At 43.7% G+C, this 14,700-nt stretch overlaps 2 protein-coding genes across 3 annotated transcripts; both read right to left on the bottom strand.

The window, feature by feature from the left end:
- Window positions 1-133: 133 nt before the first annotated feature.
- Window positions 134-2,621, bottom strand: gal3st1b (galactose-3-O-sulfotransferase 1b). The gene is made up of 2 exons (XM_030355575.1): window positions 2,221-2,621; window positions 134-2,134 (listed from the first exon to the last, which is right to left on the bottom strand). Exons 1-2 carry the CDS (start codon window positions 2,337-2,339, stop codon window positions 964-966), a joined length of 1,290 nt encoding a protein of 429 aa, XP_030211435.1. The 5' UTR covers window positions 2,340-2,621; the 3' UTR covers window positions 134-963.
- A 2,928-nt stretch (window positions 2,622-5,549) lies between these two features.
- prodha (proline dehydrogenase (oxidase) 1a) lies at window positions 5,550-13,619 on the bottom strand. Of its 2 annotated transcripts, XM_030354404.1 has the most exons (15): window positions 13,178-13,619; window positions 12,817-13,025; window positions 11,822-11,856; window positions 11,671-11,712; window positions 10,929-11,075; window positions 10,109-10,173; window positions 9,829-9,945; window positions 9,601-9,680; window positions 9,377-9,458; window positions 9,146-9,238; window positions 8,642-8,788; window positions 7,686-7,861; window positions 7,494-7,592; window positions 7,163-7,251; window positions 5,550-6,818 (listed from the first exon to the last, which is right to left on the bottom strand). In XM_030354404.1, exons 1-15 carry the CDS (start codon window positions 13,517-13,519, stop codon window positions 6,628-6,630), a joined length of 1,914 nt encoding a protein of 637 aa, XP_030210264.1. In that variant the 5' UTR covers window positions 13,520-13,619; the 3' UTR covers window positions 5,550-6,627. The 2 variants fall into 2 exon arrangements, with proteins under 2 accessions (XP_030210264.1, XP_030210265.1); XM_030354405.1 differs by lacking the exon at window positions 11,671-11,712 and having other exon boundaries at window positions 13,178-13,618.
- Window positions 13,620-14,700: the final 1,081 nt, after the last annotated feature.

The raw sequence follows: 14,700 nt of genomic DNA, 5'->3' as shown, positions 1-14,700 counted from the left end.
CTGCCCCCCGCAGGTCTGGCTCTTCAAGTCTACTCCATATTACTGTATACGTTTTTATTATGAATCAAATTCATGGATCAGGTAGGCGTAGGAATTCGACTATGGTTTCTGAACAAAATCAGTTCAGCAGCAAGTTACCGGAATTTCTGACCACTGATTCTGACCACCGAGGATAGCCTACTTCATTATTATATAAAATATAAATAACATACGGTAACAACTTATTATCTGCATTTTATTTTTCGTTTTTTTATTTAAAAATAAATTAATCACTTCTACTCTCTTGACAACTCTGAAATCTCAATGTTTTAAAAGTGCATCACTGGTCAGTGTGGAGTTTGAAGACTAAATTGATAGAGCTTAGCTTGAAAACTGCCATGCTGCGTCAAGGGCTTGTTCCCTTCTAGGGTCATCCATTCAGGAATTCACGGTATTGTAAGACATGAATGAAGGTTCAATTCATGATCACGTGTGTTGTTCCATATTCTAGCAGAGACCCAGAATACATGCCAGCAGGGTGGCTTTCCTGGTTTCCGCTGACACCAGGACACAGGTAGATGTAATAGAAAACCAGGTTACATGAATGCAGAGCAGCTTGTGAATTCTGATACTGAATAGTGTGTGCGGTAATGGTTTATCTGTTGTATCTTTATAGTCCAATGCACCAGAGGGGTGCGGCCCCAACCAGCCCCAGTGTCTGATTAGACGACCAAAGTTTAATTAACAAAATTACAAAAATAAATCTATCGAAAAAGGTCATCATATTCCAATCAAATTCAACAAGCATGTAAACAGAAAATAAATGAAAAAAATTGAAAGCCATTCTGTACAAGCGTCTTCAATGCTAGCCTGTCTGCATGTAATATTTGCAAATCGCACAATGACACGGGTTAAAATCAGCACGCTGCAAACACAAAACACAAACAGCGAAATGAAGCCCAAATATGATTTGCGACGAATCAATTAATTTCCCACGATTACTGGAATCCAATCTTTAACCCAGCCCCATAATCTCGTGAGCCACAGATTCACCCCGAGGTCCGATAAATACTGTATCTCCGGTGTGAGCATCTTACGACAGAGCTCTCTGTATTTGGGCTCCAAGTTTGTCCTCATGTTGTATCCGAGGATAGACTCCTCCCCCACGGGTTGCCATGGCAATAAACCTCTATCCTGAATCTCGGCGGCCTCCACGGCCTCGCCGCCCTCGATACAGATCGCCCTCAGCTTGGCGTTCATGTCCCTTAGCTCCTTCACCTCCCGCTCCATCCGTTCCTCCCCGTACACCGCCACCCGGGCCCAGAGCGTGGCGTTAAAGTGCAGGTACAGCCTCCAGTCGGCGCCGTTCCATGCCAACGCCTTCGCCCTGAGCCGAGGCGTGAGCCGAGACACAGAGGACCTCCGGCGTGCGTTCAGCTGAAAGAAGATCAGGTCCTCTGTGGTCCAACAGAGCGCCTCCTTCAGCAGGACGAGAGACTCCTCAAAGTGTTCCGCGATGAGCACCAGACGGAAGCGATCGGAGAGGCGCCTTATCGCCCCGGCGACGGCCGGGTGCTCGGGCTCCAGGTTGTTGTCGAAGCCAAAGTCAAACATGAGCAGGTTCCTGAGGTAGAAAGAGTTGTACGCCTGTGGGCTGTAGTACGCCCAGGGGTCGTGCAGGAACTCGGACACTTTGTTGTCCCCGCCGATGCCATAGGTGAAGGGGATCGTCTTGTGGTAGTAATTGAAGGAGGACTCGAACATGACGGCTGGATCGCGCAGGATGGTGATGTAAACAGAGTTTTCCGGCAGAAGCCTGGCAACCTCTCGGGGGTCAAAGCGCATGTGGTTGCACACGATGTTGAAGCAGTCCCCGGGGTTGAAGTCTTTGACACCGGAGCACAGGAACGGCGAGGGGTAGGAGAAGTCATTGCGGCTGTCGGGGAAGGCGAACTTCAGCTGGTGCTTCTCGCCGAATCGGAAGAGGATGTTGAGAATTGTGCTGCTGGCCGTTTTGTGGGTCTTCAGGAACATGATGTTCCTCGTAGGAGTGCACTCTTTCGCCCTGAACAAGCTCTCTGGGGAATCTGAGTGACCTGGTTGGTTCCCCAACTCGGACATGTTTGGAGAACACGACAATGGTGCAACGGAGAGCCTGTCAATTAGAATACACGTGTAAATAACAAAGGTCACTTTAACAGCAACAAACTCATTTACATTATATATGCATTTCATATTTACCTATTATCTCGTGCAGGGCTATCCGACAGGTACCTTATCACCATCGTGATGCTGGCCAATACAACCCAGATACTGAGCCTTCGAATGAGTTTCATCTTCTTTTCCTCTGTTCCAAACATACCTCAACCTCAGACCACGAGCTGAGGTTAAATAGTAGAAGACATACCCACACACCAACCGAAGAACAAAGACAGATATGCTGAGTGAGAACATGAGATTGTACTGATAGAACAACTGCTGAATGAGTCAAAAAATCTAAGGCACAGGTGTTTACACAACAAACATGTTTATAGTTTTTTAGTTGAACAGTGTAGCAGACTCCCGGAGGTAATCCCCTTTTTACGTAGGTTTGGGTTAAATTGTGTTTGAATTTATTTCTATGGTGGACATATGTACATTCTGAAAGTGAAAATCCATTAATATGAAAATCTTTTGTTTTTCATCAACTTGAACTACCATTAAAATAGAAAACATAGCCTAGCAGCTAAATGATAAAAACACATTTCCAACCCCTACTTATTAGTTGTAAGCATACACCAAATTAAAAGAATGCATTACATTTTAAGAGAAATTATTGACAAACAATACAACACACTTAAAAATAAGAGACTTAATTTGGAAAGATAAGAGGTTATTGGGTGTGGCATAAAAATAAAATATGGTTTACCTGGCTGTCGAGACCATCCAATAATGTTGTCAAACTGAACACATTATTAAACTCCAGCTGAGAGATCGCAACCCTCCTCCTAGTTCCAAAGAGGGCTTGAATGCTATTGGTCCCCACACCACCACAAGAGGCGGACACCTTGCTGCCGAGTGAAGTTTGCTTCAGGCATGTTTAGAGTAGGGTCTGTCTGCGTCCTGCAAGACGGAGGCGTAACTTGTAGTGGGCGTAACTTGTAGTAGGAGGCGTAACTTGTACTTTTCTAAATCGCGGTCCACGCGAGATCTTCTCTTTTCGCGGTATAGAAAAAGCCTTGTAAATCACGGTTAACACGAGATCTTCCTTGAAGTCGGATCTTCAGATATTCATGTCGGTAAGTAAAAAGAAGTGGATTACAAGAATGATTTTTTTGGTTTTTACAAGCTTAATGAACTCTAGAACTAGGGCAGACTACTTGTGGTTGTGAAACTGTTTAACATTCTTTACGAAATGTTCGAACGCTTAGGCCTACTGTTTTAGGCAGTGGCTATTCGTACGGCGACCGAGCTTGTCACGTGACCGCACTTGACCTATCTGTCTGCTCGGCGCTAACCCTGCCTCGTGCCCACTACCTCCGTCCGTTGACTGATCCCCATTGACTTTGAATGGAGACGGACGCGCAATGCATTGTGGATCCGTCTGTTCCGTTGGAGCCTTCGGCTCCGTCAAAAAGTTGAAAAATTGTCAACTTTTTCGGTAGCGACGGATCCGTCATCCAATCAGATCGCGTATGCAAATTTAAGCACTGTGACGCGACTCTTGCTCTGACGATACTGGAAAGCGGGAAAGCGGGTCATCTTGCATCGCAAAACACGCAGGAAGAAGCGGGAAGAACCCGGCGAAGCGATTTGATTGGCTGACGGATGCCTCTGCAAAGACTACTCCCCCATCCGTGCAGTGGGCATGTAGCGTAACCCTAACGCTTTTTGTTTACCGCGAAAAGAGAAAGATCTCGCGTGGACCGCGATTTAGAAAAGAACAAGTTACGCCTCCTACTACAAGTTACGCCTCCGTCTTGCAGGACGCAGACAGATACTATTGCTTGCAGGACGCAGACAGATACCATTGCATGTTTCAGGCAAATAAGGGTCCGTGTCCGTGGTCGTCGCATGGACTATACGTCATCCAGCTCAGGTTGCGTAGCCGTGCGTGTGCGCGTGTCGGCTCATTATCATCTGTACCGTAGCGGCCCGTACCGTACTAGCACACCTCTCCAGAGTGGCCAAATTGGCCTGGCCTGGCCAGACTGGCCACACTCACACTGGAAGATTTGAGCACCGTTAGGTGTGAAAACGGCCACGGCCAGATGGCCTAGTGTGAGTGCACAGTGCACCCTAAAATCCCAATTGACCAATTAAATCTGTGTTCAACCATGTTCATATTTACTAAGCTTAACAAAATTCTTCTCCATAAAAGAGTTGCCAGAGCAGCATTTTTCCTCCTCTGACAGAAGGCTCCGGAGGAAAAGTAGGAGTGTATTGGAGGCAGGCCCAGCGGTTGGCGATATGGTGTCCTTGGTGACATAACGGCCAGTTATTCCAGTATTTTATCGGGCCTGACGCTAACATCCTCAAACAAGTGCTTCAGCAACGTGTCGTCCTCTGGCATTCCTGGTAAAATAATAAAGCTTTGAAACTTTCACTTAATCTCTCCGCTAATCTCTCCGACAGCGTTTATTTGCCTATTCGCTTTAATAACATTCGATTCTCTGTGAATAATCCTTGTCTCTGCAGTTATCACGGTGGCCCACAGGTTTAACAAAAGTACAGCTGACTTTTGTTAAACCAGCTGTTGTGGTGTTTAAGTTAATATTTCATTTTTAATTATGGTTTCTTGCACCTTTATATACCTTGGTATTGACTTTTCATTTCAGTCAAATCAAACCCAATTCGGAAAAAACACCATTCCATGGTCTTTCATTTATTTTAGTAGTTAGGCCTGTATGGTAAGGATGCAACCAATTATTCTTTGTGTGGCCCTGCCTGGGCTAATTATACAAAAAAACACCACTGCAACCATTATCAGACCGTTACTGAGCAGGTTATTAATAATTGAAATAAATAATACAATAGCAAGGCCTGGCACTCATCCTGGTTACCCATCTGGCAGTAGTTAAAAGTTGCAACTCATTACAACGAAATTAATTTAACACTCAAAAGGAGGGAGAGCGCACAATGAACAAAACAACGTTCAGCCTATTCAACTAAAGTGCCCAACATTTTTAAGGATTTTCTTTTGCATTGGGAGTTGTCGAAGTGTCTAAAATCCACTGGTTTTGCTTGTTGATGAACACAAAACCCACATCCGCAGGCGTAAAGGGAACTGTCAGCCATACTGTGTGCAAATAGTTAGTTATTGTTAAAGACACATGCATTGGTCCTCTTAAGCACACCAACATTTCAGAGGAGAAAATGCGTGATTTTGAGCGATGGCTTCCATTTATGATGCTCTCTTTAAACCTCCTGACACGAAGACATCAGAACCCAGGGTCAGACCTCCAGTGGGGTCCCTGGATCAAGAGAAAGGATCTGGTTGAATAACACAGCTGCTGCTGGTACAGTGTTTTCCACATCGAGACTCCCATTCCACTATTTAAACTGGATTACAGAAAGAAAACAAACACTGATTTCTACCAGGGTATTATTATTTTATTATTATTATTTGCAGAAATTGACCCTACTTGGTAAATGATTCAGAAACATTTGACAGTGTCTGACAAAAATAAATACTGATCCTGTCCTCTGTTTTCTCATATCATGTAAATCAGTACAGGAACATTTCAACACGGCAATAACTGTTAAGCGGACAGAAAGGTTAGACTTGATCAAAACCGTTGCAACAAGAGAAAGTCAAAAGCCTCAGCAGCTCTGGTGACATGGGTTGTCTCAATGCAGCGGTACTCTTGTGATCACACCCCATCCCTGAGTCCTCGGGAGCCTTGAACGCAAAAGATGTGGCCGGATTTGTGATCAGATCCCTTAGCTTCCTCACGGATTGCGTCCACACTACCGAGATTCGATCACGATAGAAATATGAGACAAAAAAACAATCGGATCACAAATCGCACCAGGTGGATACGAATGACAACCAGACACATCCGGACAGGATGTGACTGAGAACCCATTGGGTGAAAAGTCCCCACCTGACAGATGCGTGCTCGAATCTCGGAGTTCACAGTGAACAGAGCAGTGTAACAGCCCAACAGTTTCGTAACGAGCAATGTTCATTAACTATACTATATTGAATATATCAAATAATCAATAGACATCCGCAACAAAGACACTTAAAAACAATCAAAAGTCACACTTTAGAAACCTGTCATTACTCTTCTAAGGAGTGTATGGTAGTAACAAAGAACCTGGTGAGAGATGATCACCTCCAGTCGGTAGGTGAGAGGGCCTTCACAAAGGCTTGCATTGCTTTTGAAGCACTGAACGCAAACGCAAGCACACTCGAGTTAAAGTGACTTAAAAATACAATGTGCACACAGTAACATGTTCGGAGCAGGAAGAAAATATTTCTGAAGAGGAGGCACTTCTCATAGAGGTCTTCTTTCTACAACACAGTGGAATGCTTATAGGGATTGGATGTGAATGGAGAGGTCTGGGGGTGGGTGATGGTGATGATGATGATGATGATGGTGGTGGTGGTAGTTTTGTGTTTGTGTGTGTGTGTGTGTGTGTGGGGGGGGGGGGGGGGGGTCTTCAGTAAACAGGCTTGTAGAGGATCTGCCCCCCAAGCACCCTGCGCATCAGCTCCTTCCACAGCAGGGTGCGCTCCCTCTGGGACCCCTTCATCATGCCGCGGTTCTCCTGGGCCCGACGGGACAGGTAGGGAATGACCTCGTTCACCGGCCCGTACGGCACGTACTTGTACACTGGAAAACCGGCCTGACCTGAGATCAGGAGAAGGGAAGACGTTTCAAGAGAGATTGGCGGCAAACTATGTGCTACGTGATGTCACCACACAATCTGGTGACCCCTTCTTTGAGCAGATATTAAACGTTTTTTTTTAAATGCACCACTGTATCCAGTATATCGAGCTAGAGCGGATAACACATCCTTGAAGGTAAATATTGTTTTTGTTTATCTGTTGTTTGTTCGGCTGACGTCTGAAGGGGACGTCAACAGTGGACATCGGGAACATTCCATGTTGATTGGTTTGAGTTTTTTTTTACCCAACTCGTTTTCTGATTGCACAACTTATGATGCACGGTATCTGAGCAGGGAGCTGACGTACCTAGGGGGAAACTGATCTGGTCGCACATGCCCAGCAGTTGTCCAAAGTAGACTTTATTCTCCGTGGGTGAAAGTCCCATCTGATTCATCCTGGGATTTGGCAAAGAGAAAACACTTTTAAACCATAGGAATCCCACAACTGACGTTCAAAACGAAAACCTCATCATAATCTGCATTGTTAATCTGTGCCATTTCCATGAATCTTTAGTACAACATAACATGCACATGTTCTTTAAATTTATCGATAGCCACGCACTTACACTGGTGACAGAAGGCCATTAGCTTTTCATGCTTGTTCAAAACAAGTGACATATTTCTAAGTGTTTACTCACTTGTGTAGGGTGAATTTCACGGTGTCTTCATTGTGCGACGCTACCATGACATTGGCCTTCCTGTTCTGCTCGATCTCCTCCAGCACCAACTCCAAACACCTGATCGGAAGAACGAAAACACACGTAATCATTTATCGTTCACAAAAATATCGCGATTGGCCTCGAGGCGCACGGCGACCCACCCCTCCTTACCTGTGGTACATCTGATTGGTGGCCTCGTAGTCAGGGTTGATGGGGTCTTCGTAGCCGATCTCCCGCGCCCTATCCCTCTCCTGGTACATGTAGGCGCCCCGCACCAGCTTGGCCCCAAAGTGCCATCCCTCGCGCCGCGCCAACTCCACGTCCACGATGACGTTGTCGTAGGCTTCCTTGACGCGGAAAGTCAAACGTAAAACGTTGGTTTGGTTCCCCTGAAGAGCTCTGCGATATCTGATGCGTTCGTGCGGATCAACGTTTTTCTCCCCTTTGAAGTTTTACTGACCGGGAAAGGGGTGAACTTTAGTGAAAGATTATTTGGAATTTTGTCTTGCTTGCATTGTGTCATCGTATATTCATCCTCCCCCACATAAAGGCGCTGCCACAATCCTCCCAAGATAAGTCACAGTGAGCCGTTGTGTTGGTTGACACAGGAATACACCGATCATAGCTGGCCAGGGACTTGGGTTATATAATGCTCATAAGCCCAACAGCTTATAAACACAACAAGGATAATGCATATAAAGCCATAATCACATGATGAGAATCTGGAACAATACTGTTTTATTGCTAAGTTTATTGAATTATGTTTAAACATTCTGGTAGCTGCCATTCACTGAATGCCCAACAAGAAGACTAAAAAAAACATACAATAACAAGGGAGAACTAGTCAAATGTGTTTTAGCAAATTATTATATATATTATTAGTACTGTAAAACAACTATGCACCAATTAAAAAACCCACCTAAAACCAATGTGTGGCGTAATGCAAATAAATCAGAACAACCTTCCTAGCGTTTATCTTCTGCGTGCTTTAGGGGAGAGTTTTACGCAAACAGGAATGTCGTGGACAGACCACAATCCAGCCACATGATTGATCAACAGATGACGCAAAAGAAAACAATCCCATCCATTCCATCCCCCAGATTTTAGCACAGACTTGAGAGACTAACCTTGAGGTAACACTGGTAGGTGTTGAAGATGGTGGGCTTCTCCTTGTTGAAGATCCTCTGCATCTCAACGGTGAGACGGCTAATGGCGGGCTGGAAGTACGTCTGCTCCGCGTCCACCATCAGGCGAACGCCGTTCTCCATGGCGTGCTGCAGCACACACATACAATAGCCGTTTATGTCAAGTATAACTAAAGACGCGCGGTTAAAGCTTCACTGGTTTAGCACCAGGTGGGATGTTCATTGGCCATTGCTTAGGAGCTGTCTCAAAATCTACCAGTAGGTGACATCACAAGTGGGAGTGTTCACCGCAACATGCATGAATGGTAGATCATCATCCAACCACCACTACTAGTACCCTGGGTAGGCTGGTAGACATCACAGCTGTTGCTAAAGGAGAGACCCTTTACCTTGGGTGGTTTGTGACCAAATCATGCGTAGAATGTTTAACCCGTCTAACACTGAGGGAAACAGTGGGGTTGTTTCTTTCTCATACAGACGACCTACCTTGGCCAGAACATCCACACGCTGCAACATCCTCTTCATCTGCTTCTCCTCTTCCACAGTGAACTTCTTCAACAAAGGCTCGAGCTTCCCAGTCTTAAAGGTGAAAGACAGAGAACAAATTTATTCAAACCTTATCCCAAATTTAGAATAGAAAAATATTGTACTTTTTGTTTTTTCAATTATATTGTATTCTTATACAAATATTTGCACCATCTGCAGATTTAACCTTACCTGTAGATTTGGGACCATCAGTAGATTAGAAATTTCCGTCCTATCATCGATTAAACTATTCCAGTCAAGTAGATCTATAGTACTGGGGAGTAATACAAGAACAGACCTTGAATAAAGATATTGTGTGAAATCATAAAAGGGCATTCATTATTGGTAAAAAAAAAGGAATGACAATAAATGAAATAAAAAAAATCATAATTAACGATTTATAATTATCGCCCTACCCTGACGACCCAAGTTTGTCTCCAGTCAACAAATTATCAATGTCATTCTTGGCTCCAACGCCGAGTTTGGTCAAACTCTCCTGAAGATCAAAGAGCCAAGAGGTCAGAGGGGGAAATAAGTCAAATGTAAAAAAGGTCAGTTCAGTTAACCACAAGTTAAAGTTGCACAGATGCAACAAGATACTGAAAGGAATGTCAAAGATTCTCAAGATAACGTGGGCCTCGGACCTTCAGCGGTTCCAGATCCAGCGTTTGCTCTAAAGCAGTCAATCCGGATTTCCCTTGCTGTGCAGCGAGAACGTTAAAGAACCGCCTCCATTTGACCAGGACCTCGGAAAACTGGAGCTGTTGTGTAACAGAACAAATGAGTTCACGCAAACGTTTTACCGACCGGAGCCCTGTGTACAGGTCGTTCAGGGCACTGAGATTAGACCAACAGTCGATATAGTATTGGTATAGTACAACATGGTTTTTGTTGATAAGAATTCACATTGTAGATAAACCTTACGAGGAACTGCGGTCGCCCCAGAGCGGTCATTTTGATGGCAGAGAATCCATCTACAGAACTTCCACCTGAAAAGGTCACAGAGAGAAAAAGTTGTGTTTAAGGCCCACTGTGCATGGATTCCAGTTCATATTTGTGTAAGCAAGCGTGTGTGTGCATTGGCATTATTCCTTGCTTAAGAACATTTTGGAATGCAAAGAATTCTAAAACGTTATTTGGTCCCTGTTAAGACATGGTAATGTGCTTGGGGCAATATGGTTATATACGTATAATATCACCCAAATGGGTGCTACATACTGGTGGTGGTTAGTGAGGTCCCCCCCCCCCCCCCCCCCCTTCACTGTAGGCGTCTTTGAGTGTCTAGAAAAGCGCTAAATAAATTCAATGAATTATTATTATTATTATTAATATAGTGACAAGATACTTAGATAGTAGTGTTTCATTGATGACAGTACCAGAAAATTGAAAACCTGAGTCCCCTCTACCATGACATTAGACTTTGTGTTGTCGCGGAGGAGTCAGAACAGTTACTAAGTAATACAGGAATGTGTTTTCACTCAGATCGTCAGCAACCAGTAACCAATAACAACAGAGGCAGCCCAAACACTAGGGGATGGTAAGTTGAATGCAAGTAGAATGACGTTCATCCAGCTACTTTATACCCAAATTGTGTTACAACTAAAAAGTGTGATCTTTGTTTCAGGTAAACAGCATCTCTGAAAGAAGAACCTGCACCAAAACGAAGACCGGGTCTATAAGTCCTTACTGCCATTTTTGTGGCGTGGGTACCGCAATGATAACCTCAGTGTATACTTTGTCGTACCTGAGGCCCGGATGCAGTTAATGAAGGTCTCCATCTGGTTGTCACACTTGGATTCATCGGCGTAGAAGTACGTGCGGGCACTGATGACACCTCCGCGCCGGTCGCTGAACTGGCGATGGGCTTTATACTTCTTCTCCCGGTCGTTATCTGCACTCAAAACACAACTCAATAAACAGATGTAAATGTTTGTCCACGTGTTTATCACCGGGACCCCCACAGGCCGCCACCAAGGCTGTTTTTATCCTTATGTCATCGGGGATTTCACTGTTTCTTGATACACTTTATTTCCTTTCCTTATCATCTTCCTTATTTTTTAAAGGGAAAGGAAGGGAATAATAAGTAAAGAATATAGCATTACAGTGAAATCACCTCGAAAATAGAACATTCACCAGAGAGGATACCAGCATAGCGCAGAGTCACCTCAGAAAGGCGGGTCACAGAAACCCACACACAACCCCCTACACCCCCATGCGACTTCACTACATGCAGACCCCTTCTACCCAGCCCCTACTCCATACGCCCACAAGATATCCAGAAAAAAACAGTCCGAACCAGTCCCGTTCTATACATAATAACAGAGCCATGGAAACAGAAAACCCTGATATTTGCATTAAGGTTGGTAGAGGGTTGTGATATATTGGTCCCGATGAAACCTGAGTAGTAAAGAGTGGTACAAGGAAAGTAAAGAGACCATTCTGCCAGTGTTAAACTGTTGTTAAACAAATACACAAAAACTCTGTACTGTGTTCAAGCTCTTGCACAAGGAACTGATGAAATGCCGGTGCTGCAACAAAGGAATTACGCATTGTTTTGATGAGATGAGAATGAAAAGCAATACCTGGACAACATGTCTATTCACAATTTGGATTTACTTTGTTGAGAAACATACAAACCTGGACTTTCTTTCTCTGCCTCAGATACACACGAGCTGAAAGACAGGAAATACTGCACATCAGAACCAAATAGCAGAACACATTTAAATAAATGCTAAAACTGAACACAAAGTGCGTGACCCAATTTGGACACTTTGCCTGAACACTACATGTATCACATGCTATTATACAAACATTGTTACAATCTTTCCAGTTTTGTTTCCAACGCATTATGAGTTTAGATTAGATTGAAGTTGTACAGAATGATCATGTGTTACACTGGAAATTTGATAATAAAACCCCTCAGACTTTGCTTAAAGTTCCTTTGACTCAAGGGGGGGGTGGTGTAAATATCTGCTCTCCCAGTTGGAAGCCAACAGGTCAGGCGCCTTTACATCTGTTGGGCTGCACGTGGGGCTGAACAATTCCCTGCATGCAGACTTTCCAGAAATATGTAACAGGAGTACAGTTACATGACTAGGACGGGCAGAAATCCAAACTCGAAAGTAGACCTGCTCTGTATTAACCTCATCACTTTTGCTTCCATTCTTTATAAATGATAAATGACATGTTGATTTAAAACATGGAAACCTGGGTTCTAAAATGTAATTGCATAATGACATGGTAATTAGAATAATAATCCTTCATTTTATACTTCCGTCCTTGTACAGCAAGGGGTTACATAACAAGCGCAATCCACCAATCAGCAGAGAGGGGTGTGTATCCCAAGCTTCTCTATCCAGTGTTTATTTACAATTTGGCTTTAGGTTTTAACACATGAGCGGTAGCGGTTAATAACACATGACCGATGGCTTTGGTTTTGTGTTTGGTTAAGCAATATTTCTATTTCATAGTTTTAAATAGTCGCAATGGCAGTGCATCTACGTGAGGGGTAGGCTATAGTTTGAACAGTGTTCAATTTATAACGCCGTGTATAACTGTCATAAACACAGCCGCACGGACCATATTACATTATTATTCTACCATATGTCAGACTCAATGCAATCTGCACTTACTCCATTTCTTTCTTCTCTGCCTCCTCCGGTGTTAAGTCCTCTTCGACACTGTAGTCCAGAACGGCCCCTACCCCGAAAGCCTGATTCTTCCGAATCAAAGGTTTGATGGACTCGTGGTCTTCTCCAGCCACAAACTGACCGTAGAAGGTCATCCTCATCAGCTTCTCAAATAGACGCTGGCCGAACACCTTCTTACTCAGAGCCATCAACTAACAAAACAACAACACACATATGTCTTATTAGCCTATAATATACACGTTTAAATGTATAACCATTTCAATGGATCTTAAAGAGATTCCTTCAACCTGTACGCTTCTGACAACACCAACAACAACAACAACCCAATAAGTAAACAACTTACCTCCTTGTTTTTGTCAACAAGGATATCAAATGTACATAATTTGAAGACGAGGAGACTTCTGAGCAGCTCGATGTTGTCTTTGCTTCTGTATGCTTCTTTTGTGTTCTCAAAATCGATTTCAACCTTGCATGGTTGAGCATTTGCCACATTTTTTGTTTCACTTATTAAGTCGACCTGGACCGGTTTCACTAGTGCGAACTCTTCACCTAGAAGCTCCTTTGACTTCTCTTTGGGCTGAGCGGATGCCGCTGTGGATCGAAGCCTGCCAGATGAAAGTCGTATCCTGTTGATGTTGTCCCTGTTGGCCCTAACAAGGGCCGAGGTGAGTTTGGTGTACGACATTAGTTTAAATATATAAGCAGTCCTGTAAGTATGTCGTTTCCTGAACACGGGCCGGTTCAAATGCCTCTTCAGCCTCCCTGGGTCTGACACATGGTGGATGACGATGAGAAAGGCGTTTGGGATAAATGCCCGCCCACGATACTTGATTGGTCGACTCACGAATGTGTTCCGCGTTCTGGGCCAATGGGAAAAATTGCAAGAATGTATACGCAGTGTTTCACGGTTCATCACAGCTCATAACCTCCAAGGTTTGACCCGAGTGACTTTATAGGTAACTTTTTACTTTATTTAAAACATAATAATTGCTTTGAACTGATGCCAGATGGGCGTACCAGGCGGGAATAGGACCTTGCGTATATCCCAAATGGCATATTTCATAAAGAGGGCCAATTTAACCCTTTCGGCAAACAAGTCAAAATTTAAGATGGGCCAGGGGGAAAATCCTCTATAATATGTATTACATAATAGAGGACAATTTATATAAATATATATTAAATATCTCTATATATTAATATTTATTATGAAAAAAACATTGGATAATTATAACCAATGGGAGGATCTAGTAGGCCTTTATGATGTAATGGGAGTAGTAGCTTCTTTATTTCACCACTGGATGGTAGTGATACACTTTCATTTTTTGGTAATAGGTTTACGGTGTCTGTGTAGTGTTTGATTCAGATTTTCGTTCTGATCTGTAACTATGGACAACAACGACGCTGACATGAACCAGAAAAAAACATAACGATTCACCAAAAGGAGTGTGGTAACTCTGCACAATAGTCCTATGTATGCACCTATATTTACGAATATGCCTGGACAAACAGGGAATTTTATGCATTTTAGTAAGGCCTATGCCTATGCATAGGTTCTTCAATAACCAAAAGCGCACATAACGTCCTTACAAATACCTATTACCGGTCTCCAACTGTAGGCCGAGGTCTATCTAAAATGGATTGGTCTGATGGTTTGTTTGTTTTGATGTGCACATAATATCAAGGCGCACGCAGAATCGACGCAATAACGGGAACGGCGGCGAGAATAAACACGAGTTTACAGTAGGCTATATTATGAACCTTCACAAGGGGGCGAGATCGGACTATCTCTCCCCCAAATGCAATTAGACATATTATGTACCAAGCATTCATTTCAATGCATTATTTCAAGTAGACTTAGTAGAGCGT

This window comes from Gadus morhua, chromosome 4, assembly GCF_902167405.1.
Source record: "Gadus morhua chromosome 4, gadMor3.0, whole genome shotgun sequence".
In the NCBI taxonomy this organism is placed as follows: domain Eukaryota; kingdom Metazoa; phylum Chordata; class Actinopteri; order Gadiformes; family Gadidae; genus Gadus; species Gadus morhua.
Note: the sequence above shows the minus strand (reverse complement) of the source record. Positions and strands in the feature narration are given on the sequence as shown.

Coding starts and splice junctions, on each gene's coding strand:
- prodha (XM_030354404.1), bottom strand. CDS start 13,519: ATGTCGTACACCAAACTCACCTCGGCCCTTGTTAGGGCCAACAGGGAC. Junction 11,713..11,821: donor GGCAGAGAAAGAAAGTCCAG/GTTTGTATGTTT, acceptor CCTTTGTTGCAG/CACCGGCATTTCATCAGTTC. Junction 7,862..8,641: donor CCTACCAGTGTTACCTCAAG/GTTAGTCTCTCA, acceptor TTCCGCGTCAAG/GAAGCCTACGACAACGTCAT.
- gal3st1b (XM_030355575.1), bottom strand. CDS start 2,339: ATGTTTGGAACAGAGGAAAAGAAGATGAAACTCATTCGAAGGCTCAGT. Junction 2,135..2,220: donor AGCCCTGCACGAGATAATAG/GTAAATATGAAA, acceptor TCTAATTGACAG/GCTCTCCGTTGCACCATTGT.